The sequence below is a fragment of the Saccoglossus kowalevskii genome, chromosome 17 (genome assembly GCF_978046115.1).
Source record: "Saccoglossus kowalevskii chromosome 17, keSacKowa6.1, whole genome shotgun sequence".
In the NCBI taxonomy this organism is placed as follows: domain Eukaryota; kingdom Metazoa; phylum Hemichordata; class Enteropneusta; family Harrimaniidae; genus Saccoglossus; species Saccoglossus kowalevskii.
In genome coordinates, this window is record NC_140657.1 from 31,004,444 (window position 1) to 31,028,488 (window position 24,045).

At 33.8% G+C, this 24,045-nt stretch overlaps 1 protein-coding gene across 2 annotated transcripts in view; it reads right to left on the bottom strand.

The window, feature by feature from the left end:
- LOC102809948 (uncharacterized) overlaps positions 1-24,045 on the bottom strand; it is a 66,249-nt gene that overhangs the window by 19,010 nt on the left and 23,194 nt on the right. Inside the window, exons 2-20 of one of the 2 annotated variants that reach the window (XM_085492325.1) lie at positions 20,754-20,845; positions 20,231-20,298; positions 19,630-19,734; positions 19,085-19,135; positions 16,545-16,621; positions 16,270-16,393; positions 11,827-11,984; positions 11,506-11,662; positions 10,423-10,584; positions 10,169-10,210; positions 9,481-9,600; positions 9,236-9,328; positions 8,660-8,752; positions 8,366-8,413; positions 8,059-8,175; positions 5,664-5,834; positions 3,230-3,262; positions 1,271-1,348; positions 755-892 (exon numbers count right to left, since the gene is read on the bottom strand). In XM_085492325.1, the coding sequence (XP_085348451.1) occupies positions 755-892; positions 1,271-1,348; positions 3,230-3,262; positions 5,664-5,834; positions 8,059-8,175; positions 8,366-8,413; positions 8,660-8,752; positions 9,236-9,328; positions 9,481-9,600; positions 10,169-10,210; positions 10,423-10,584; positions 11,506-11,662; positions 11,827-11,984; positions 16,270-16,393; positions 16,545-16,621; positions 19,085-19,135; positions 19,630-19,734; positions 20,231-20,298; positions 20,754-20,845 (1,927 nt within the window). Of the gene's footprint in view, positions 1-754; positions 893-1,270; positions 1,349-3,229; positions 3,263-3,362; positions 3,574-5,663; positions 5,835-8,058; positions 8,176-8,365; positions 8,414-8,659; positions 8,753-9,235; positions 9,329-9,480; positions 9,601-10,168; positions 10,211-10,422; positions 10,585-11,505; positions 11,663-11,826; positions 11,985-16,269; positions 16,394-16,544; positions 16,622-19,084; positions 19,136-19,629; positions 19,735-20,230; positions 20,299-20,753; positions 20,846-24,045 lie in introns of those variants that run through there. The other variant, XM_085492326.1, reaches the window with a different exon arrangement.

Genomic DNA, 24,045 nt, shown 5'->3' on the forward strand with positions numbered 1-24,045 from the left:
ATGTGGTACATCCAACAAGTTTTTGGGAAAACAAATACTGTAGAGTACTTTATTTTTGCTTGGAATTAATTTTCGCTGGAGTAATTATTCAGTAAAAATACAATCTAGCAAATATACTTTTTTTTCCTATATTTTACATTCAACGCATCAAAAATCAGTAAAAATAAATTCCATACAAAACACCCAAAATGCTTTTTCAGTGAAAATTAATTCCAGCTGAAATAAAGAATTTTACAGTATGGTAACAAAAAGATCCATCACAGATGTTTCAGATGATTGATGCTATTATGACTGGTGAGCAACATTTGCTAAAACATGTAAAAATAACAATACAACTCATTGTTTTCCAGAATACAGGCAAAATGCTCAAAATAGTGAAATTTATATAAGTAAAATGAAATGATTTGACAGTTTTATTGAAAGTATGTGACTGAGTGTTGCAAGCATTAGTTTTAAACTTTGTCTGAACTATAGGCTTTAAGCATGACACCCAAGATCACACATCCTGGTACTTTCAGGGGTCACACATCCTGGTACATTCTGGGGTCACAAATCCTGGTACTTTCTGACAGCACAAAATCACTATCAATGAGAACTTTGCAATTACTGTTACCAAAAAATAAAAGCAGAGTCATTGAATATAATCAAAATTATTGCTGTTGTAGAACAACAATACCCCCCGAAACTCTCAGGATGTATGACCTTTTGGGGGTCATATGTAAGACATACAAATGTATATAGAGGGTTAACTTACCAAGTTCTTATCTTCTGTCATTGTGATCTCACTCAGTGCCCGTTGAACATCTCGGTCTCGATCCCGCAGAGTCATGTTTAGACTACGGATTTCATCATCTTTAGATTCAATGATTTTAAACTTTTCATCAATAGCATTCTGTAAAAAGACAAAAAATCGTATACATAATTAATAAACATAAAACCCAAACATTATTAACAGAGAATTGCATTCAACCCACATTTCACATAATGCCTTAATTATCCCTCACCAACATTTTGGTTCAACATTTTTACAAATTTCTTTATATTTTGGTCCAACTAAATATACTACCAGTATTTCCTAGTTGGTTATAGAAATTGATGAAAATTATTTGGGTTATTTTGTGAAAAACAAAAAATGTTGACTTTGGTGTTGAAAGATTTAAACTTCTAATAAATTCAATAGTTTCATTTTGTGAGTTTTTTTATCCCAAGATGATCTCTATTCTTCTGTGATGTAGCGCCCTCTAACACTACATATGAGAAATTCACTTACTTCTGCATCACGTTCCCTTTTCTTGAGTTCCTGACGGAGACTTTCAATCATGATGTCTTTACCTACAGCTTTGTGACTCTGAAAAACAAAATAAAATTCAACTATCAATATTAAATGCCAAAATAAATTGGTGCAAATATTGCCATGAAATAAATATTAAAGTTTTTATCACTTTTCTATTGATCTACTTATTCCACTAATTTTTATAAGTTTTAATAATTTGCGTGTTGATATACTAAATCATAATAAAGCATAAACCTTATTAACCCATTGAATGCAAGTCAACTACTTTTCACTGAAAGCCATTGTAATTTTTTCTACATCCTATTCAAAGGCAGCCAAAAAATTATTTCCATTTTGTCCAAAATTAACAAAGAAATCATCAAAAAAAAGAGACACAAAATGTGGAAAATGTTGCTCAAGATCAAGTATAGCCAATGAAAAAAAAAAATAGAAAAAAAACCCCATTAAAATGTACAAAATGTTCAAAAAACATTTTGGCGGGAAAATTTATAGCATTTAAACAGTAATTTTGAAAAGCATATCTCCACTGTAATTCATTTGTACATGTATGATGCTGCAATAATAAATAATAAACTATTAAATTTTAGTTACTGTAGAATGACTAATTTTTACTGGGTTTAAATTTCGTTGATTTACCATTTCAGGCATATTCAGTGAGTTTTAAATTCACGGTTTTATCATTTACATAATGTGTTCTATGCTAAATTTTAAATATTCACTGGGTTTTAATTTAGCGCATTTTCCAGTCAGCGAAATAAGCGAAATTAAAACCCAGTGAATAATTAACCCCTTTACGGTACCCAGAATGCTCTTAATTTTAGAAAATTTGCAAGGAATAATTTAAAAAAAACATGAAATGTTCAATACAAGGTACCAATACATTTGTTACTATTTATGTCTCATGAAAACTTGTGACACGTAAAGATGCATGTACTACTGTCATATATTGCACTGCTATAATTGTGCTGGTAGACTCCACAAACAAACAAACATTGAAAATACTTGCATAAACATGCCAACCCCCATCACAAAATATCATACTAATAAAATTCAAATCAAGCCAAACATTTTTAATACACGTGAATACACGCTAATAACAGATATAAATAGAGAAATATTTCTCACAAATAAATAATAAAATGATTGAAAAATTGTTTTAATTTAAAACGTACACAGATTCAATCTGTAATTTATAAATAACTCTTACCAACATGACTAATTGGAATCGAGTCAAATACTGCGTGTCGTTCCAGATTGACACAGACATTTCAGCCACACACGTACGTACATACACACACAAATTAATCCTTTTTTGAATATCTGGGAATGTTTTATCCAATTCCATCCATGGAGATGAACATGAAATCGAGGAATGCCATTTTGTGACACATCATGACTAACCCATGGCGATGTATACATGTATAGTTATACGTATTATGCAAATTAGATGTATTTTGGGCCTTCGAATTATTAGTCTGCTATAAGGGAAAATAAGGGACAACATCTGTTTCTGTTTACACAATATAAAACTGCATGAATCTCCAAATAAAATGTACATATAGCTAAACACAAAAAAATTTGCCTGCAATTCATGATTTATTTCATCTTTCCAATTCAACAAGTGGTGTTATTCTCCCCGTGAAAGCTATGCCACCTGTATACCAAAATGGAACATTCCAATAAAATCCTGATAGAAAAACAATAACATTCAAACGTTGTGCTTTTTCTACACAGAAAAATTAAAATTACAATTTTAACATTCCTCATGTAAAACAATTTTGATATTTAATTTTAATTTTGCAAATTTCAATGTGATGTAACCTCGTACACACTCATAACACCTGTTGCAGCCACCTCAATACCACTTTGCATAATTATCTGACCATGGCACATGTATACAACAACAGAAATTAAATGAATAATTTGAAATCTTACCTCAGGTGCAATCTTATGTTTCTCCATAACCTCCTGTGGAAAAAAAAATTATACAGGATAAGAAATACGAGAAATTCAATGTCATAACAAAAGAAAATTGGTAACTATAGAGATATGTACATGTTGTGGTTACATTTCTATGTTTTTCAAGTTCAGATCTAGCACTGTTTTGACATGACTGGCTGAAATCATCATCTTCAACATCTGTACTATCAGTTTCACTGCAGGCCTTGTTATCCTTACAGGGATGACAAAAACATCCTTTTTGTACGGCAATATTATTATACAATGTGGTACAGTACATATCTGGTGCTGAGCAGTCCATACTATGCAAGTACTGAGGCAGCCATACATTTGGATATGATAGATTCATAATAGGTAAACTAAGGGTGATTACAACCAGCTGGACACTATTTGTTACATTGCAAAGAACACTGTTAAAAGCTATTATGTATCCTGGGTCATATAGTCACTCATTAAATGCAAATTATTAAGTATATATACAAAGTAAAAAAGCAAATATTGTTTCACATTCTTGTATCAACAAAGAAAAGTCTCGCTTCGTAGAATTCAATTTTTGTTTTCTTTTTTTTTATAGAAAAATCTGAATATGTTTACAACTGAATTTAAGACAAGAAATCAACACATTTCAAAGTAATTGGGAAATCATACAATCTCTATATTCTTGAAAAATTACATGATGAATTAAAATTTTTACGATTAATGCAACATTAATTAATTTTATGGTCAAATATTAAAAGGAAACCCTTTCACATACCCTTTCGCGTGGACGGGTTTCATGTTCTCTGCACGTAATAAGCTCGGTTATTAAGCATCCTTTTTTGGGGATGCCCGGTGGCCGAGGGGAAGACGTGTAGTGGCGTGAAGCTAGGCGATTAGGTGCCGTACGCGAGCGCCAGTTCGAGTCACGCACGCAGTACGTGTTTACTATAATTAGACATAGTCTTTACCTTGCCGTTTATTCGGTGTTATTTGCTTACTTTACTTCCTATGTCGACAGCAACTATGAGTTTAGAAGTATTGGAAATGTACTTTTATTGGAAATGTACTTCTATTGGAAATGTACTTCTCACAGAACTAATATGACACATATGTACCCATGGCTTGTATGTACTTCTATTGGAAATGTACTTCTATTGGAAATGTACTTCTATTGGAAATGTACTACTATTGGAAATGTACTTCTATTGGAAATGTACTTCTATTGGAAATGTACTTCTAACAGAACTAATATGACACATATGTACCCATGGCTTGTATGTACTTCTATTGGAAATGTACTTCTAACAGAACTAATATGACACATATGTACCCATGGCTTGTATGTACTTCTATTGGAAATGTACTTCTATTGGAAATGTACTTCTAACAGAACTAATATGACACATATGTACCCATGGCTTATATGTACTTCTATTGGAAATGTACTTCTATTGGAAATGTACTTCTATTGGAAATGTACTTCTATTGGAAATGTACTTCTATTGGAAATGTACTACTATTGGAAATGTACTTCTAACAGAACTAATATGACACATATGTACCAATGGCTTATATGTACTTCTATTGGAAATGTACTTCTATTGGAAATGTACTTCTATTGGAAATGTACTTCTATTGGAAATGTACTTCTATTGGAAATGTACTTCTAACAGAACTAATATGGCCCATATGTACCCATGGCTTGTATGTACTTCTATTGGAAATGTACTTCTATTGGAAATGTACTTCTAACAGAACTAATATGGCCCATATGTACCCATGGCTTGTATGTACTTCTATTGGAAATGTACTTCTATTGGAAATGTACTTCTATTGGAAATGTACTTCTAACAGAACTAATATGACACATATGTACCCATGGCTTATATGTACTTCTATTGGAAATGTACTTCTATTGGAAATGTACTTCTAACATAACTAATATGACACATATGTACCCATGGCTTGTATGTACTTCTATTGGAAATGTACTTCTATTGGAAATGTACTTCTAACAGAACTAATATGACACATATGTACCCATGGCTTATATGTACTTCTATTGGAAATGTACTTCTATTGGAAATGTACTTCTATTGGAAATGTACTTCTAACAGAACTAATATGACACATATGTACCCATGGCTTGTATATACTTCTATTGGAAATGTACTTCTATTGGAAATGTACTTCTAACAGAACTAATATGACACATATGTACCCATGGCTTGTATGTACTTCTATTGGAAATGTACTTCTAACAGAACTAATATGACACATATGTACCCTTATCTAAAACAAAAATCAGTCAGATATTTTACTTTCTGTATTTGGCTAAACTTAGTGAGAAATGTTGTTATTGGTTTCATCATGTAAATCAAAAAAAAAAAATTCTGTGTTCCAAATCAATATATATTTTAATAAAACTTACAGTTATTATTTTATCCTTGTCATCAATTCCTTGTTGTAGCTTTTGAATGAGATTATCTTTATTTCTAATCTGATCTTGGTGATCTTGTAAAATCTGCTGGTAATGCTGCTCTATTCCAATCTTTTGCTCACTTAAATCATACTTCAAGTCACCAACTTGTTTTGTCAAATCCTGTAACAACAAATCGCCTGTTAAAAATGGCTCCATTCTGGGTTTAATTTGCCAGCCATGATGCATGCAAATGTGTGTACCTCATGACCCCAGATTGACCTGCATGTTCAACGCCCCATATACATTCCAGAGCATAGTGATTGATTCATACACTCAGTGATTTGATTACTCACAAGAAAGAGATACTTCTAAGGTTTATTGCTGTGTTCTGGGACAATTTGATAATATAAATATGCACAAACTGCAGATTTCAGTTTTCCCTCTATTTTGGATTACAGCAGCTTGCAGAACTTGATTCAAAAGTATGATATACAACAAATGATACAAAAATAAATGGAGAACATTCTAATACAGTACTTGCCCTAGTACACGTACCCACATTTTATGAACAAAGATATAACTTATGGTAAAAAATTTTAAAAAAAATTAAAAAGTATGATTACCACTTTTTATTATATGCAGAAAACCTACCACTGACCATTGTGATAGCCATGTAAAATGATTAAAATCAGTTGGTATGGCTACAAATCCAGAAATATTGGAGCACTGGAAGTTATGATGTCTAATCACCAAATTAAGCTTAATTTTTATTGGTGTAATCAATCAAGGCCACCTCATGTTAGAAAAGGCTTCTAAAATTCAATTTCAGAATTATGTAGGGTATATTATTTCTCAGAAACTGTACAAAGTTCAATTTCCTGTGATGCTTACAGGGGTCAGTGAGATGTTTTCTACAGATCATACAAAGCAGGAATGTAACATGAAGGATCCATTAAACAATTAATGCAAATTTTTATTTATTGGAGCTTCAATTGGAGATGTGTCAAAATTTGAAAGCCTATGATATATTTGCACAATTCCTGTATATTCCTGTTACAATACATACATAATGAACATTGATGCATCAGCTCAAAGTATTATGTACAACTACATTTACATCTACTGTGATATTTCAGACTGCATAAATTAATCATAACACAAGTACACAAACCAATTGACAGTTAAATCTCAACTAAACAAACATTGATTATCAAAAACACTTTTTATTGACCTTTTAGTTTTGTGATCGAATATTTAAACTGTCAGTTATTGTCAACAACCAGACAGGGCTGCATATATTACTGCTGACAATGAAATCAGTGCTGAACATTTCAAAATTTTACAGTACTGTATTTGCTCTAATAGTAGCATAAGAACTCACATTAATGATCAAAATAAGTAACATTTTTAATGATTTAGTATATAACTAATGTCATTCTGGTTTATATTTTTATTCTGTTAGAGATGTGCTTCCAATAGAGCAAATACAAATAGTATATACCAGTAAATTAATTTTAATTAAAAGTATTGATTAGACTATATAAATGAACAAATAAATAAATAAACTCACATTAGCATACATACATATTACGGAATTGCTTAGTGTATATACTATGGAATATTTTATTTTCGCTGGAATTAATTTTCGCTGAAAAGGCTTTTTGGACATTTTTTATGGAATTTTATTTTCACTGATTTTTGATGAGTTTAATGTGAAATAAGGGAAAAAAGTATATTCGCTGGATTTTATTTTCACTGAATCATCCCTTCAGCGAAAACAGCAAAAATAAAGTATTCTACAGTAATGTTACTTGTGAATTTAATAAACTTGTTACCAAAGTAATAATAAAAATACTGTGACAATTTGTGATTCAATCAAAAAGTTACATTCTTTAAAAGACCATTTTGCAAATTTTTCTGACTAAAGAAATTCACAAAACATTCGTCTCAACAAATTTGAAATCTGTTTTTGGGGTACAGATACAATGATTAACTACTTTTTTTGAGGTAACAAGTTCATGAACTTGCATTATTAACTTGCTATATTTTAGATGACTAAAATAAGACGCATGTTTAGATACAATTACTGACTATCAGTTTAATATACTAACTAACTAAGCCCTTATATTTACCGTAACACTGTTCTTGGCACTGCTAAGCTTTTTACCTAAATGTGTAATCACTAACACATTTCTGCACACCTTACGTTCATAGCTCTGTGCAACAAATAGGCATCCATACACATACATCACATGTTCACAAAATAATAATAAAAAACGAGAGAAAAATTAAAATAAAGTAAATAAAAACAAATCTTTACAATATCAACATAAGCAAATGTCACCAAGAAAAAAAAAAAAGTTTAAATATTTATGTTATTTGCCTTTAGAGGGCGCTGTCTCACCTTAATAGCTTCCTCCTTGTTCTTCAGAGTGTCACTGGCCACAAACTCCGCCAGATCTTTTCCTTGCTTCAGACCATCAACCTCGGTTTGCTTACGAGCAAGTGATTTTTGAAGCCTCTGTTTATAAAAAGCAAAATGTTAGTTTGAAAGTGGCAATTCCTGGCTACTACTTTTATGTTTTTAGTTTGGTTAAAATAACCACTAACCATGAATACGAGTTTGTTTTTTGTTTTATCTGAGCACTCAACAGAACTCAACTATTTTTCCCGTCACCAGAGCCTGATCGTTATTATCGATTGCCACTTACGGTGTCTTCCAAACGAGTTGGTTCAACTCTAGCATAGTTCGGGTCAAACTAGAATCAACAAAATTTGGAACAATGTACGCAGTTAGGTGTCATGTAAATACCCAGCATGCATTTCAATAGCAAAGCATACATACCTAAACACTACTCCAACACTGGTACAGCCCAAAAGCAAAATAAAAAGTAGGGGAAAATTTGCCTCCTTGCATTTTAACTTAACCATAACCACCTTATGCAATAATGGTACAGCCCAAAGCAAGGTTAGAGATGGTTCTATCAATGTAACATACAACATACCTCACATTCAAGTTCGCGTTCATGAAGTTGAGATTTTAAATTCAGAATATTATCTTCTTTTTTACTTATCATCATTTGTTGTTCCTCCGCACCCTGGAAGAGAGAATTTAGAAAGAGTCATTGATTGGTGTCAGTGTCAGACCAGCCACCTCAATGAGTCTCAACAGACAGTCTATTTCAAAAATACAAAGAAGCCATCTTGATACGTCATAGGGGCAACGTTAATGCTAAATATCAGTAATTCTACATTTTTGTTGAGCAAAACCATTTAGATTGCTAGTTACCTCAAGCCAGGTTATTCGCAAACAATTCATAATATTTTTATGAAGTCAATGAACTTTTGTCCACTAACTATAGCTATTTTGGGAATACCAGACAGTGAGTGTTGAAGTAAGAGAAAGTCAGAACACATACGACAGGAACTTGTGAACGATTTGTCATCAACAAAATTTCACTACATCTTAATAAAGAAGTATAGCAGTCTTTCAGAATACCATTTGTTTAATGAAGTAGATGTAGTATAGAAGGTAATTTTGAGCAGCGTCTCATAAGTAAGAGATAACAATGTTAGCATACCTGACATCTATAGAGTTCAGCATTATGCATGGCTTCTTTTGTTTCTTTTATTGTCTTCTCTTGTTCTTCAACTTGATCACAAAGTTGTTTTACCTGCACAATCATTGAAAAACAAACAATAGATTAACTTCTATGTGATGTTTAGAAGCTACTGCGAAGATGTACATTACAAGTTTATAAATAATTATTTTGGTTTACACAGATATAAGATAAAGATGGAGGCTGCAATATGTATATTTCCTTACCTCTTTCTCCTTTTTCTGCAACATTTCAGCAAGCCCTTTGATGGCTTTGTCTCTCTTCAAAGCATTTGTCTCATGGTTCTTGATTTCCTGATCTCTCCAAGTCATCTCATTCTCTAATTCCTAAAAATGGGGAAAGGAATTTAGAAGCCGAGCTACCAATAGAGGTTCATTGACCCAAACATCTGACTAATTTCAATAGTTATTAAAGTTGAAACATCACTGCCAGAACAAGCAATGAAATACAAATGTTTTTAACATTAAACAATGTATAAAAATGATTAAATATTAAAAGTTGATATTCTGCCCTGACCTTTTCACACAGTTCATATTATATGAGAACTGGAGGTTCTTATCCCATGCATGAACAAAGCCCCCTAACTCAGTATCTATTGTTTACAAACTTAATTTAAGCAACTAGCATGAATTAATATTCTGTACTTAATTTCTTATTGCCATCAACAATATCAATATTTCATAGTGTACATGTTGGACAGGAGATGGTACCTCACAGATTTACCAACTACCGCTTTTAATACACTATTTTGTATTTATTTATTGGGGCTGCTACTCAAGGCTACAACATTTATTCTCAATCTTGACAGGAATGCTATTTGGTACATTTTCATCTTTATTTGTGATTAGGTAATCATTCTATTTACAGACAAGAATTGATTAAACTGAGACTCACCTTGAGGTTACTCTGTGCATCAACCAAGGCCTTATCAAGATTCTGGAATATACAAAGGTATAAAACATGTGATTCATGGCTGGCTACTGTACACATACATCACTAAAGCTAACACATTGACAATGGTGAAACAAAAAAATCCGTTCTTGAAGTACCCATTGTAGACAAAAATCACACTGACACAACAAAAGACAAATTAGTATATCTACCTTATACCCCAACCACACATCAATCCCTTGATGCAATACACATACCTTAAGCTGACTGTCCTTATCTTCAACCAATGAACGGAGAGTTTTAGCCTCCTCTTCCATGAGTCTTTTATGACCCACATACTCTTGCTTCAAATTTTGAATTTGATGTTCAGTTTGCTCTCGTTCAATATCCTTCTCAGTGTCAATGATTTCTTGCAGTGTCTAAAACAATCACAATTATGTCACTATTACATCACTGTGATGTCATTTATTTACATTTTTGCCGACCAGCATGCCCATGTCTGATAACAAATGAGGCCAAATAAAATTAAGTGTGTTTCTGGTAACATTGAAAACAAAATTAGGGTAGGTAGGAATAACTTTTTATTTCATGAAGTTAATTATTGATTTTAAATTTTCATTATTCCGTAGGACTGCTTGGCCCATACTGTTTTATGAAAGTATTTCTCAATAAGATACCACATCTTGCATGTTCAGGTTGACATTTTGGTTCAAAAATAAAGAACTTCAAGTAGAGCTGAATGGTACAGGTGCCTATTTTCCATAAAAAGATAGAGGGTCAGCCTGAAAAATCTAGGCAAGATCTGGTTACAAGAAACGCATTATTTTTTATTTGTTCTAACACTTAATGAACAGCAATAAGCATGCGATCTGCAGCGATAACGTTAACCATGTTTTATTAACATGAACACATACATGTATATTTACTAACAATAGCATCGAACAACACCACTATATTTAGACGTGCACACACTCGAAATGAAAACGAGTGAGAGAGTCTATATGAGCAGGTGACAAAAATAAGAAACTCATGAACTCGCTAATTTTGGGCTAGAACTTTGGTATTCTCAGGGCACCGAAAACAAATGTTTGACAGCCTATAGGCAGTCAACTGCATTAAAACTGCTTTTCAAAAACAATGTAGTGAGCCATGTTACTAAACCTTTGAGCACCAACATAAAAAAAAACTGAATAAATTCCCATCAAAACCTGTCAGCAATGGGAAATTATGTCTATTTGGTAGATAATTAAGATAGGAATTATAGAAAAAAATGCATAAAAATAGGAACAATTTAGCAACGACATTGTGTTGCACCTTTTTAACCCTAAAATTTGTTTTACCTGGACTTCCATCTCCTTCTGAGAAGCTGCTTCTTTCAGCTGACAGATGTCTTCCTGCAAGGCGATGACTTGATTATTGGATTCCGTTCTCTCTATGTTCATTTGATCAATCAGTTGATTTTTAGTTTTCAAAGCGTCATTCAACTGAGCTATTATTCTGTAATAGAGGAATCACAATTTAATTATTACGAGTGAATGGTGTATGTACAAAACAGTGCTAATAATTTTCTTTTTAAATTCATAAAAAAGTAAAAATCATACTTCTGTACTTTTGATCCTCAATATCTATAGAACTAAGAGATAAGATTACTGACAGCTTACCGATCTTTTTCCACAATAGTGCCTTTCTGCATTTCCTGAAGCATGGTTCTCTCTTCTTTACTTGATCCAAGCTTTTTCTCGTACTCCGCAATTTTCTTATTTGCCTGTCCAAGCTCCTCCTGTGCTTCATCAAGTTTTTGACGCAACAGTTCCGCCTCCTGAAAACAAACATAAAAGATGTGGAACTTCTGTGAAGCTAAAAATAGAACTATATTTTGTTGCTGAAATCAAGAAGCAAATAAGTAAATTTATTACCAAACGCTTCAGCGTGGTATTAAGAGTTTGTTTTCAGGGGTGGGTGATACCAAGGTGGGAAATGGATGCACATATGGGGTTAATTCCTTGAATTGCAATATAGAGGGTTCAAGCTGAAATACAATATATAGTGTTTTCATGTTTCGTCTGATATTTCTGTGGTATTCTGCTGCTGTAAGTAATGCACGATTTGTTCCGAAATTCAGTATATTGTGTGTATTCCAGGGTTATTCGTTTTTTTGCTGAAAACACCCCTATTTTTTTAGTGGCAGAGTCGAATAGTCTGACTCCCACTGGGAAATCTGCATTGTTGCTTGAATGTGAGTTAATTAAACACCTTTTCCAGACCGGCGAAAGAGTATACAACAGCCAATTTTAACAGCCTGTCACGTGATTTTAGTCTGAATGTCAACATGAAGAGGCTAGTCCATTTTACGCAGGAGTAATTGGGAGTAGAATATGTGAGGGATAGTATCAACAGAGATGTGTATAGTGAAAAGTAATATCTATCCTTCATTTGCATCTCTGAGCATTTCTGTTTTAGTATATTGGTTTGAAAATGTTGAACTTGCATGATTTGCAATGTGTTTTTTTAATGGGACTCCCCTATTGATCGAATCCCGGGTTTGAACGAGAACGGCACACCACGTGATTCGTTTGAATACAATGCTGATGGCAAACATGCCGTGTTACTGCAGTACTGCACTGACGGGATGACTTACTGGTACTGCATGCTACAACTTCGCTTGTGATGTTGCTTGTTAGCCATGGATTACATGAATCTTGATTACCAGTCAAATGTTGCTCATTTGACGTTGGTAATCTTTATTTGGAACTGAGTAACTTCCTGGTACTTCGTACTATGATAAAAATCAGTCAACATACATCAAGTTCTCTCAATCGTAGTATTCCATGTGATGTACACCTAATATGCCAAAAATGTTGCTGAACGATTTGAACTGAATAAAAATAGCAGACGAAAATTTGTTTACAAAATAAAAATACTTCGGTTGCCAATGAAAACCGGTAAAAAACAAGCAATATGTTTTCGGCTGTTATCATGGAAGGGACATGAACGTGAAGCTAGCGTCTGTTTATAACTAAAACCGGGCACCTTATACGAGGTTCGCAAAATAACATGGCAGTCATTAGAAGTCACTTTATTTTATTGTTAGGACGTATTCAGCCGTTAAATGTATTATTTCCAACCGTTTTGCGATAGTATTTTCTAGATTGGAGGCAGCATTTACATTTTATTCAAAGTTCAAAGCTGCGTTGGGATTCCGTTGACAGTGGTAACAATGTCGGCGCCGGTGATCTCTTACCAGTGCGCAACGTAGCCACAATAAAAGGCATGATCATTTGGGCACTGCTATTACAAGACTTTGGCTGTTGCCATGGTAGCGGTGGGTCAGGATTGTTTTTCCAATTAGTGATGGTACGACCTGCCTGTCAAGTATGAACCGTGACAAAATCAGCCAAGCCAAAAAAAAATCACAGAAGAGTTAAAAAGCCATTCCTGCTGAACAGTTACTCTAACTTCGGGGTCAACTTTCTCATTAATGAAAACAGATATCAAAAATTCAAATAGTAACTTTTTGCCCACACTCAAGCCGAGTACAATGAGCTATGTCTGAGGTGTTGTATCACAGGGAGTTGGACAAACTTATGTATTTTAATAAATTATTAAATAATAAAATGTTATATAACTTTTCTTTTACCCCCCTCCCCTTCCTGGTATCTATTTCAAGTATTTTTGTCAGGTTCAAATCGCTCACCAGCATTTTTGGCATGTTAGATGTACATCACATAGAATACTAGGATTGGGAGAACTTAATGTTTGTTGACCACCTGGAATCTGAGTTTTATAAATCTTGAAGGGCTCTCGGAAGATCCACCCGCTGCCTGGACCCGCAGTGAAATCTCCGATTAATATGGAGCCGCAACCATCAACATCGATATACCATGAGGTTTCTGTTGGCGACGTTGCGGCGTTACTCAGTTCCAAATAAAGATTACCAACGCCAAATTAGCAAAATTTAACCGGTAACCAAGACTCAGTCCATCCACGACAAGCAAGCAACATCACAAACGAGGTTGTAGTGTGCAGCTCACGAGTCAGCGACGACCGATTTCAACGAAAGTCATTCCGTCAGTGGAGTACTGCAGTTGCACGGCATGTTTGCCAATGCACAGATCTGTGGAGGAACTTTTAACTTCAACATCAACCGTGTATCGTAGTCGCCCAGTTTAAGTTCTGGTTCTGTCGTGGTCCCAACTAAAGGGCGACAGTCGTCGTGTCGCGTCCTGTTCGATATGGGACTCATAGCGACGTATACAACGCGTGTAAAATACATTGTTTATTTACATGAAATTCGAACACGCGCTGCGCTACGACCACCGCGCTTAAACATCCACGAGTTATTTATTCGGACAATGACTTAAATTAGACGTCTGATTATTTTATTTTCACACGTACAGCGACACGCGTTCTACACTGACAAGCGTTGCTAGGTCGCAGCACTGTCTTGGAGCATATTAATGGGCAATTGGGTTCCCCGATCTAAATTTCTATCCCGGTTTGTTGCACGTTCTTTTTTTAATATGAAATAATCAAATATGGGACATGTGTATAATAACAGAACCCCACACCCTCCCCGTGGCTTCGCTCGTGAAAGTACGGCAGCAGGATACACCGCATCACTCGTGAAAATAACTTCCATACGCAATGAAAGCCACGGGGAGGGTATCTGTCATAATACTTCATTATCACTGAAAACATTTTTCCCCTGAAATAAATTCCAGTGAATATGCCATTTCCCCCATACTCTATTGAGACACAGCGCAGTGAAAATTGGATTCACATGTAATGCTTGAAAACATGTCAGAAAAAATAAATTAAGTGAAATTCTACGTGACTTCATAATAGTTGGAAATGAACACATTACACCCGACCCTACCACTCTATATACAATGTAAACTACACCCCAAAACATCCTTTCACCCACAGTTACTACCGTGTTTCACCAGTGTATTCTATTTGACGTCAGGAGAAATTGAAATAAACAAATTAATTATAATTTCAGCCTCTAGTTGACCACTGATTAAATAAACTACCTCGTCTTTATGTCAACTTGCAGTTATTCGTTGCCTACACCAGTGACTTCAAAATATATGTTTCAATCCCAGGAATTTCACTCGCTGTTAATTGCATGGGAGTGGCAGTCTTTAATGAATTTCTATTGTCATGTCAATTTCTTGCGATTACTCGAACATTAAGGCTAGCTGTAACCACATACCGCCTAGGTGCTGTAATTAAATCCTGGTGTAAGCACCATATGAACTATGAACAATGCATGTGAAGCCAGCTGTGGGGTATATTCAATCCTATAGATTTCTCATTGTTTGGTAACTATTTGCTGCAAATGCAACAAAAATCAATATAAAAATATTACCCACACAGCATTCTACAGGTTACTTGTATCTTATAGTGTTGATCAGGTGACAGAAGTAAGAAACTCATGAAATTTAGGGCAAGAATTTTGGTATTCTAAGGACATCCATTTTGAAGGCCAAGATTTTTAAAAATACCTTGGGCTGATTGAAATTGTGCAGAAATTACTGAAGGGCATCAATGCATTCAGATTGAGCAACGAGGCATTTGCTTCCACGGCCTCTGAATTTCAAGCCCTGCTCTATGTCTCTATTGATTTCCCTTGAAATGAACAATACTGTTATTGTTTCTTATGACTTTGATACTTTGTAAAAAGCTGCAGCTACTGGACGCAACCATTTTCACAAGAGATACAATTTATTTGAAATATACAAGAAAATTAAAACGTGTGCAAATTTAGTTATTATCTATAGTAGGAAAATAACCAGAATCTTAATATGTAAAGAAAAATCCAACAATTGGTGCAGATGCTCAACGAACACACGACGATGTTTTCTCTTTTTTTTTACACTCTCTTTCATATTTAACTGATGTTGTTACAAAAGACAATAGAGTCATCAGTCAATCACAACTAGGAATGTTACAAGGAAAACAAATAATGAGATAGTGGTCAGGACCACTGTAAATTATATTATTTTGTGGATTTTAAAATTGTAATGGGTAACCGTTGCCCCATGGAGTTGAATGTGATCAATATTTGGTGATATAATTTGAAAAAAAAAAAATAACCTCACCTCTTCAGCGAGCTCAGCTTGAGCTTTGAATTTGCTTATCTCCATCTGGTTCTCTACCCTAAGATCATCCCTGAAATGGGTTGTCATGGTTTCCTTTTCATTGGTAAGACATTGGATGGCAGTACTGCAAATCAAATAAACACAAATGTTCAAAGCTCACCATATACATGTAATGTACTGAAATCATCACTTTACATGGATTATATCCATACGTGTCATTATTACAAGATTCTTCGGATTCAACCTTTATTTTACAAAAAAATTAAAATACATACTGTGCTTTTGTAAGAAGTTTATTTCGTTCTTCAAGGTCCTGCTTCAAATTTTCAATCTCAATTTTCAAATCAATTATCTGGAAAATAAATATAAAATATTAACTGCAAGAAAATGTAGCATATTAATTAGCATAAAATTAATATTCATTAAAAATCTATAGTTTGATATTACTGCAGTTTACAAACCCACCACCATACTACAAGTATGTATCATTAGAATAATATATAATCTATAGAGAAAACCCTCAGTAATATTATATATCCTGACATACATAATGTTACACTCTGAAATCATTTATATAGCTTTATTGATGTATTGGGAGGATTACAGAGAATGATTGTGCAAGGAAACATTGTTCTAATTTGAACAATCAATCAACTGTCGGGAGCCAAAATGGTCGCCAACATTTAGATGCTATGGAGATCATTGTAATTTGATCATTTAGTGCACATTTTCAACCATTCATGCAAATTCCAAAAATCAAATATTTCACATAATAGTATCAGAATCCCAATATTGCTATATGTATGACATCAGAACTTTAGTATGTGAAAATAAATAATTGGATATGACTAACGGCAGATTTGACTGAATTGAATACACTAATCAGTAAGTGATAAATGCACAGCAGTATAAAATGGTAGACACACAAGTACAAATATTTTGGATTCCGTCACAGATTTTTAGGAAATAGGCAACAAGATAAAAGCTACAAATACCTGTAAAATGATGACATTCCAGCGCTCAATCGAATCAATAAAAACATTTTTAATATGTTTGCTTCCAGTCGTCATTTTTGTTCAAACAACTGACATGATGTGACACAGTGTTGGTTGGACATGTAACAGGTGTTGGGGACGTCAGAAATCAATGCAGCCACGAGGGACACACATTTAATGAACATATATTGTACAGATTTAGCTTGGCTTTTAAGGGATGGAAATGAACTATCAGTAGATTTTAAGATCTGAAATCTGTGTATATTTTTGATAACAGAAAAACAGTGATTTGTAGAACAGTCTTATTCCCAAAAGTGATCAAATTCATTAAAAACATAGATCAGAAATCAAAAATAATTTGTTCGTGAGAAAGAGTTATCATTAATTCAGCATGAGAAACATAGAAATCAACTCACCCAAAGATTGGAACATCAAAATGTGAAATCACTAACTATGGTTCAGTCCCCACTACACAATGATGGAAGGATAATAATGCCTCATTGTACGGAGGCAGGGAGCTACCTTATTATGCAAATGAGCATTTGTTGCTCTTTTCACTCTATTGTAACACACTGTTAGAGAATATAAAATAGCCAATGCAAATGAGGCTAAGTTCAATCGCAACACTACATATTGTTTACAACTTTTTCAGTTAAATTGATGAAAAATAAAAATGAATTCAGAATCATTATTTTATTAACTGTGATTAGAATTTTGTAGTTGCACTATTTTCAAACTTACGTCTGTTGTTGTGGAATGACCCATATCAAAAAAGAATGAGGTCAACCCAATTTGTCCAAAGCAAGGGTCAAGTAGCTTCATCAACATTTGTGATTTGATTGCTGAGCAAACACTGACACATGTTTTATTGAGGTATGATTTTCAGTACTTAGTGTCCAGAGTCAAGAAAGAACTAAAACAGTTGTTATAATGCAACTACCGGTACATATACAGTACTCAAATCAACATACTTGAATATTGAATATTTCTGCCACAGTGATTTTTTTCAAGGGGTTAGTGAGGTACATTTATATGGACTATATAACATGCAATAGTCTTGTATTAAAACAGACATGTTGGGAAGATATTGGGGGTGTTCTTTCTAAGCTTTATTTATTTGCTCAGTGACATCACCAACTAGCTCAGTGACATCACCAACTAGCTTAGTGACATCACCAACTAGCTCAGTGACATCACCAACTAGCTCAGTGACATCACCAACTAGCTCAGTGACATCACAAATTAGCTCAGTGACATCACAAATTAGCTCAGTGACATCACAAACTAGCTCAGTGACATCACCAACTAGCTCAGTGACATCACCAACTAGCTCAGTGACATCACCAACTAGCTCAGTGACATCACCAACTAGCTCAGTGACATCACCAACTAGCTCAGTGACATCACCAACTAGCTCAGTGACATCACCAACTAGCTCAGTGATAGCTTGTTGCTTAGAGAGAACACTAGAAAGTGTTATGGTCACAGTATCGCAGTGTAGATGGTCTAGCAATAAACAAACACAAAATTGTATTGACTCTTTTAGTAGCACATAAACTTTAAAATGACAGGTGTGTCTATAGTCAAAATAAGTTGCATTTAAATGTCTGCTATACAATAAATGATTATTTCCATTTGTTTAAGATGTGCCAATACAGTATCTATTGTTACTTTTCTCTTTCACCAAATACGACAGTCGACAAGAGCACTCATAACACCCTAAAAAACTATCCAGTTACATGAAAAGGTAAGGGTTAACTCTTGACCCAGTGGGATCACCCAAGATAAGGGAACTATTTATCTTTTCAATGATTTTGTACCTCATTAGCTTCTGAACGTCTTGCTTTTACTCGTTTGTTTCCAAAAGAATGCTTTGATGATGAAAGAAAAAGTATTTACGAGTGGTTGTTACATGTTATATTGAAACCCCACTCTTGGAATATCAAACATCCAAAACTTCATACTCAAACATATTTGGCGTGGACGGTTTCCATTTAATGTTGTTTTAAACACTTGTTTGAAAGTAGCAGTAGTAATCAATGTGTGAATTACGAATGATTTATGATGTTTTCAAATGATGGTACATGTAGTTACTCTATTGATATTTTGTACATTTCATAGTTTAAGGCCATAGCATGTTGTTGATGTTTACAAATAAGTGTCATGAGTCTTTGCATTTTTAGTGCATGTTGTTATTGTCACACATCAACACTATGTAATACATACAATGTATATGCAAGGTGGTAACAATCAATACCACATTATTTGTTGAGCATGTAAACAGAGAGTATAGAAGCCGTTTTCAATATTATTCTTGGGTAGGGACAAAGTAATTCCTGAATGTGAACATGAAGCAGTAACTTACCCCACGTTCTTCATCTGTGATATCTCTATCCTTCTCTAGTTTTTCTTCCATGAAGTATATTCGGATCTTGAGTGCAAAGTTTTCGCGCTTTAGCTTATCCACACGCTGCAAGTAAAAAATCATTATTTATATTTTACACATTACAGGTTTGATAATGCAGCAGGCTTTTCTTTTCGTGGTGAAAATAAAGAAATCGACAAAAGTGACATGACTGTGGCTTCTCTATGACAAATTTACATGGTGCAAGTACTTCAGCATTTATAATATATGAAATGTTAAATTTCGTAAATTGTAAATGAATGTACAGTAGTATAGAATGCTTGGTAATATAGTCATTACAGTCATTGACCCACATTGTATTCAATATAGGTTCCAGGTTTTTTTCTAAAAAAAAAAAACTGCAAGAGGGAACGCTGCAATTCAGTGGAGCCACCAAGTGGGGGAGATAGGGTTCTCCCTACGAAGGTGTGGAGTTTTTGATAATTCTAAGTTAAAATGGAGCATTCTATGGCTTCCTTGGGGCGAAAATTACTATCAGACACTTTAATTTTGTATTAACATCTGAGAGCATTAATCTAACAAATTAATGAAAACTACTTACCTCCTGATAGTCCCCCATGGTACGAGGCATGATGGGAGACATACGACCTGAACTCATGTTCTGTATCACTGCAAATAAAATAAGTTATTATTAATATCATGTTTCAAGTAATATGAGGTTATTACGAGGATACCTCAAAGTATGCACAAAGACAGTATAGATGGAGCATCAACCGAAGCGCAGCGTACTGTCTGAGTGCATACTTTGAGGGATTCTCAGAATAACCTTATTATTATACATCTTTTCCTTCCAAGAATACATCTTGGGAATGCCGAAATCCGAAAAGTTTAGAACAGAATCAGCGAAATTGGTCTGTAGTAAGTATTGTTACAATCACTAAAATGTTCCTCCAACTATTCTCCGATAAATGGTCATCACCAATTTGCACGTAAATATTTGATTTCCAGTATTAATCAGTGATATAAAAATGTATAAATTGCAAGTTCAAGTACACAGAAATTTGAAAATGAAATATTGGATATGTTCACAACATATAATAACACTCGTATGTGATATAACTTACTTGGCGGTCCTTCGAGTCGATCAGTGAAGTCCATCCCGTGAGTGGACCGACTATGGTCGATTCTCACCGGAGGAAGTCTGCTGATATTTTCACTGAAGGTAAAATAAAATAACAAATATGAGATAATTGCAAGGTATGGTTAAGGACTAGAAACAAATTTCAAATAAATTTATTTTCTAAAGATCAACGCTGGTGAACATCTTTTTATTTTAATTTAAAAACAGTGATTTTATATTTCATGAAAATGGACTTTTTCATTTGTTTTTTTTTTGGAATAATATAAAAAAATATAGAACTGATGACCAGAAACCTACAAATGTATATGTCATACTTGTATTCAATATAAATTTAAACACAATAGATAATCATTAAAATATATATTTCCTTTGACTATCAGTAGTTTTTAACATACAAAACAAGTTAGCAAATATGCCTGCATCTATTTTGATTTATTTCTCTAGTTTAATAAGTTTTTAAAGGCAAAATTAAAATATCGTAACACTTTAATAAAAATTGTGAAGACAAGGAAATATTTATTTATTAACTCCTCTTGTTTGTTTGGTTAAACTATTTACTGAAATTGTAAAAAATAAGTATGATAGATGTTTACTAGAAATCATTCTACACTTGAAAATAATGTGAAACATGTCATACGTGTAATTAAACCGTCCCAAGCGACGATAACAAAGCACGCTAACAATGCAAAGGCTCATGGGTAGACGTTTGTAAACAACGACATGCTATGGCCGTCTGTTGCATGCGCAGGTGACGACTCCCTCGCTTTAACAACATAAGAAATATTTATTAGAGGCACCAAGAAATAGGTAAATATATTCATAAATATATGAATATGCAAATGAATCAAGTTTTTACTACATAAATGTAAGCGAATTGCTGCATAGCATAAAATCAAGAATACAAACACAATGCAAAGCAACCATACAAAAACATTGACATGAACTTCTGAAAATTTGATTCAAAGTTTTCAAACCAACCAAAAACTTCTTAGAACAAATACAGAACTCCTAAAATCAACAACCAAAAGCAAAAACAGCTTTGAGATAAAAAAAAAATATCAAAAATAACCTACATTGACTTAGCAATCCTGTTATAATCCATCCTGATGCAAGATTAGGAAAGTTATGCACTTTGTTTGCATGGAGACAAGATTCCAAACACAAACTAATAAATATGCGGAACTTCTGTGATGTCACAAACACCAAGTGTCATTTGCATATTCCATTTGCACACTGAACTGTTCTAATTATATGCAGAACTTGTGACATCACAAACAGCCAGTAACTTATTTAAATATCTAATCAATATGCAGAACAAATGACATCACAAACTCATTTGCATATTATGCTCAAGCTTATTCAGAACACTTACACTGCTACTTATGGATTCTACTGTTCCATATCAATGGAAACAACATTTTTTCAGGCAGATTTTTATCTACTTTGAACAAGACAGAAGAGTCTCCTTTTCAGAAAAAAGGTTGATATTCCTCCAAACACTACTTATTTTATTTTTTTAACTTCATTGCCACTTCCATGGTCTACCAATTTCAGCCATCTTAGGTCAATTTGATGACTAAAAAAATTAGGACAGACCCCAGGAAAAATTGCTCAGTAAATTTTCGAGTGAATATAAAGGGCGGAGAATGAAAGTTATTTTATTTTTGATAAAATTCAAGAAGCAAAGAATCTTTTTTTTAACCAAAAAAAACTGTTTTTTACTGTTTCTATATTACATTACCTTCAACAACATTTTATTTTTTGGGCTGGCCAAAATAAAAACAAAAATCTTTACAGCAACAGCTCACCAATAATCACGTCTACTATATATATAAGTATTTTTGAAAAGTAAAGTTAGTTGAGTTAAAATATAATCAGAGTTGTTCATACTCTGAGAAAATAATTTGTTTCTAAGCATGAATTATTTTTTTAAGTGAAAAAATGTGTTTTAAACTCAATCTACGGCAACTTTATTTTTGTGTATTTTAAAACAAGGCTCCTCATTAGCTTCTTATTTGCATACAGAAATTCCCCTTGTGACGTCAGAAGGGGAAGTCGCATGGCAGCTTGCATTGCCGATACGTGTAAATAAAGCAAATTTTTTCTGCAGTTTTCTCGTCTTTGACTAAATTTTCACTTATGTACTTGTTCGTCGAGGAGGGATGGACCATAATGAACACATAGTATCAATTTTTGTTGCATGGGGTTGAGTTAGATGCGAAATATGTCCGTTCTGGTGTAGCTGGTCACCGTGATCGTCAGCGGCGCATGTTTGTACACTGTCGCTGGACAAAATAGAATTTGACGCCGGAATTATCTCGTTATTTAGCAGGTTACTAGGCACGTCACTACACTGTTTTATTTCATTGATCGTCTGAGTAAAACTTTCAAAATTAAAATAAAAGAAAACATATTTTGACATTCTAAACATTAGACTATAGTGATCACTATAAAATAATTAAAAAAACGACAAATCACAGTTACTAGATAAATGACAGCCGCGTGGAAATAAATTGAAATTTTGTTGAAATAGGTGAACGCGTCGGGTCACGACGAGGGCAAGTGCGTTAAAAGCGGCGTTTAATTGGATAACAAAAATAATCGAGATCGACACGCATACAGATAAATTCAGAGTGGATTTGAGTTAGCGTGATGCATGGCATGATTGTCATAATTATAACATCATATTAAAACTTTATTTGGTGGGAACACATTGACCAAGCCGGGATTCTTATTTCATAAATTATTACGCAGATCAAGCTGCAAGCATGGATGTAAAAAAAAATTCGACATTCAACACCAATCACCAAACAATTCAGAAACTTTTAGCCTTCGAAAATGAAAACAATTAGCAGTGTGTAAGGGCTGTGTAATTTCCTGTTTCTCCGACGCTTCGTTTTCGTGTCACTGTCAAAATTATTGCTACCTTTTACTTAACAGGGACTAAATGGTCTCTATAAAACGATAATCAGGATCGCAAAAAAAGTCAACTCATTTGAAACACTTGCCGGACATCTCTCTCTCTTCTGAAATCCGCCTCGGTGATGGTCCGGAATCTATTTCTTTCAAAAGTGTTGCGCCAGGTTTATGTTGTCGGCGTTTCTCTTTAAACCTAGTTGTTTTTTTCATGGACGAGGACAGTTTTTCCAAAAAAATGGAATCTGAGGTCAAGTGGCTTTCGTCCACTGATGTCGCACCTTCGGATCGATTAGAAACGTGTGAATACTTACACTATGACTATACGTTTCACTGCAACTGCCCACAACACAACATCT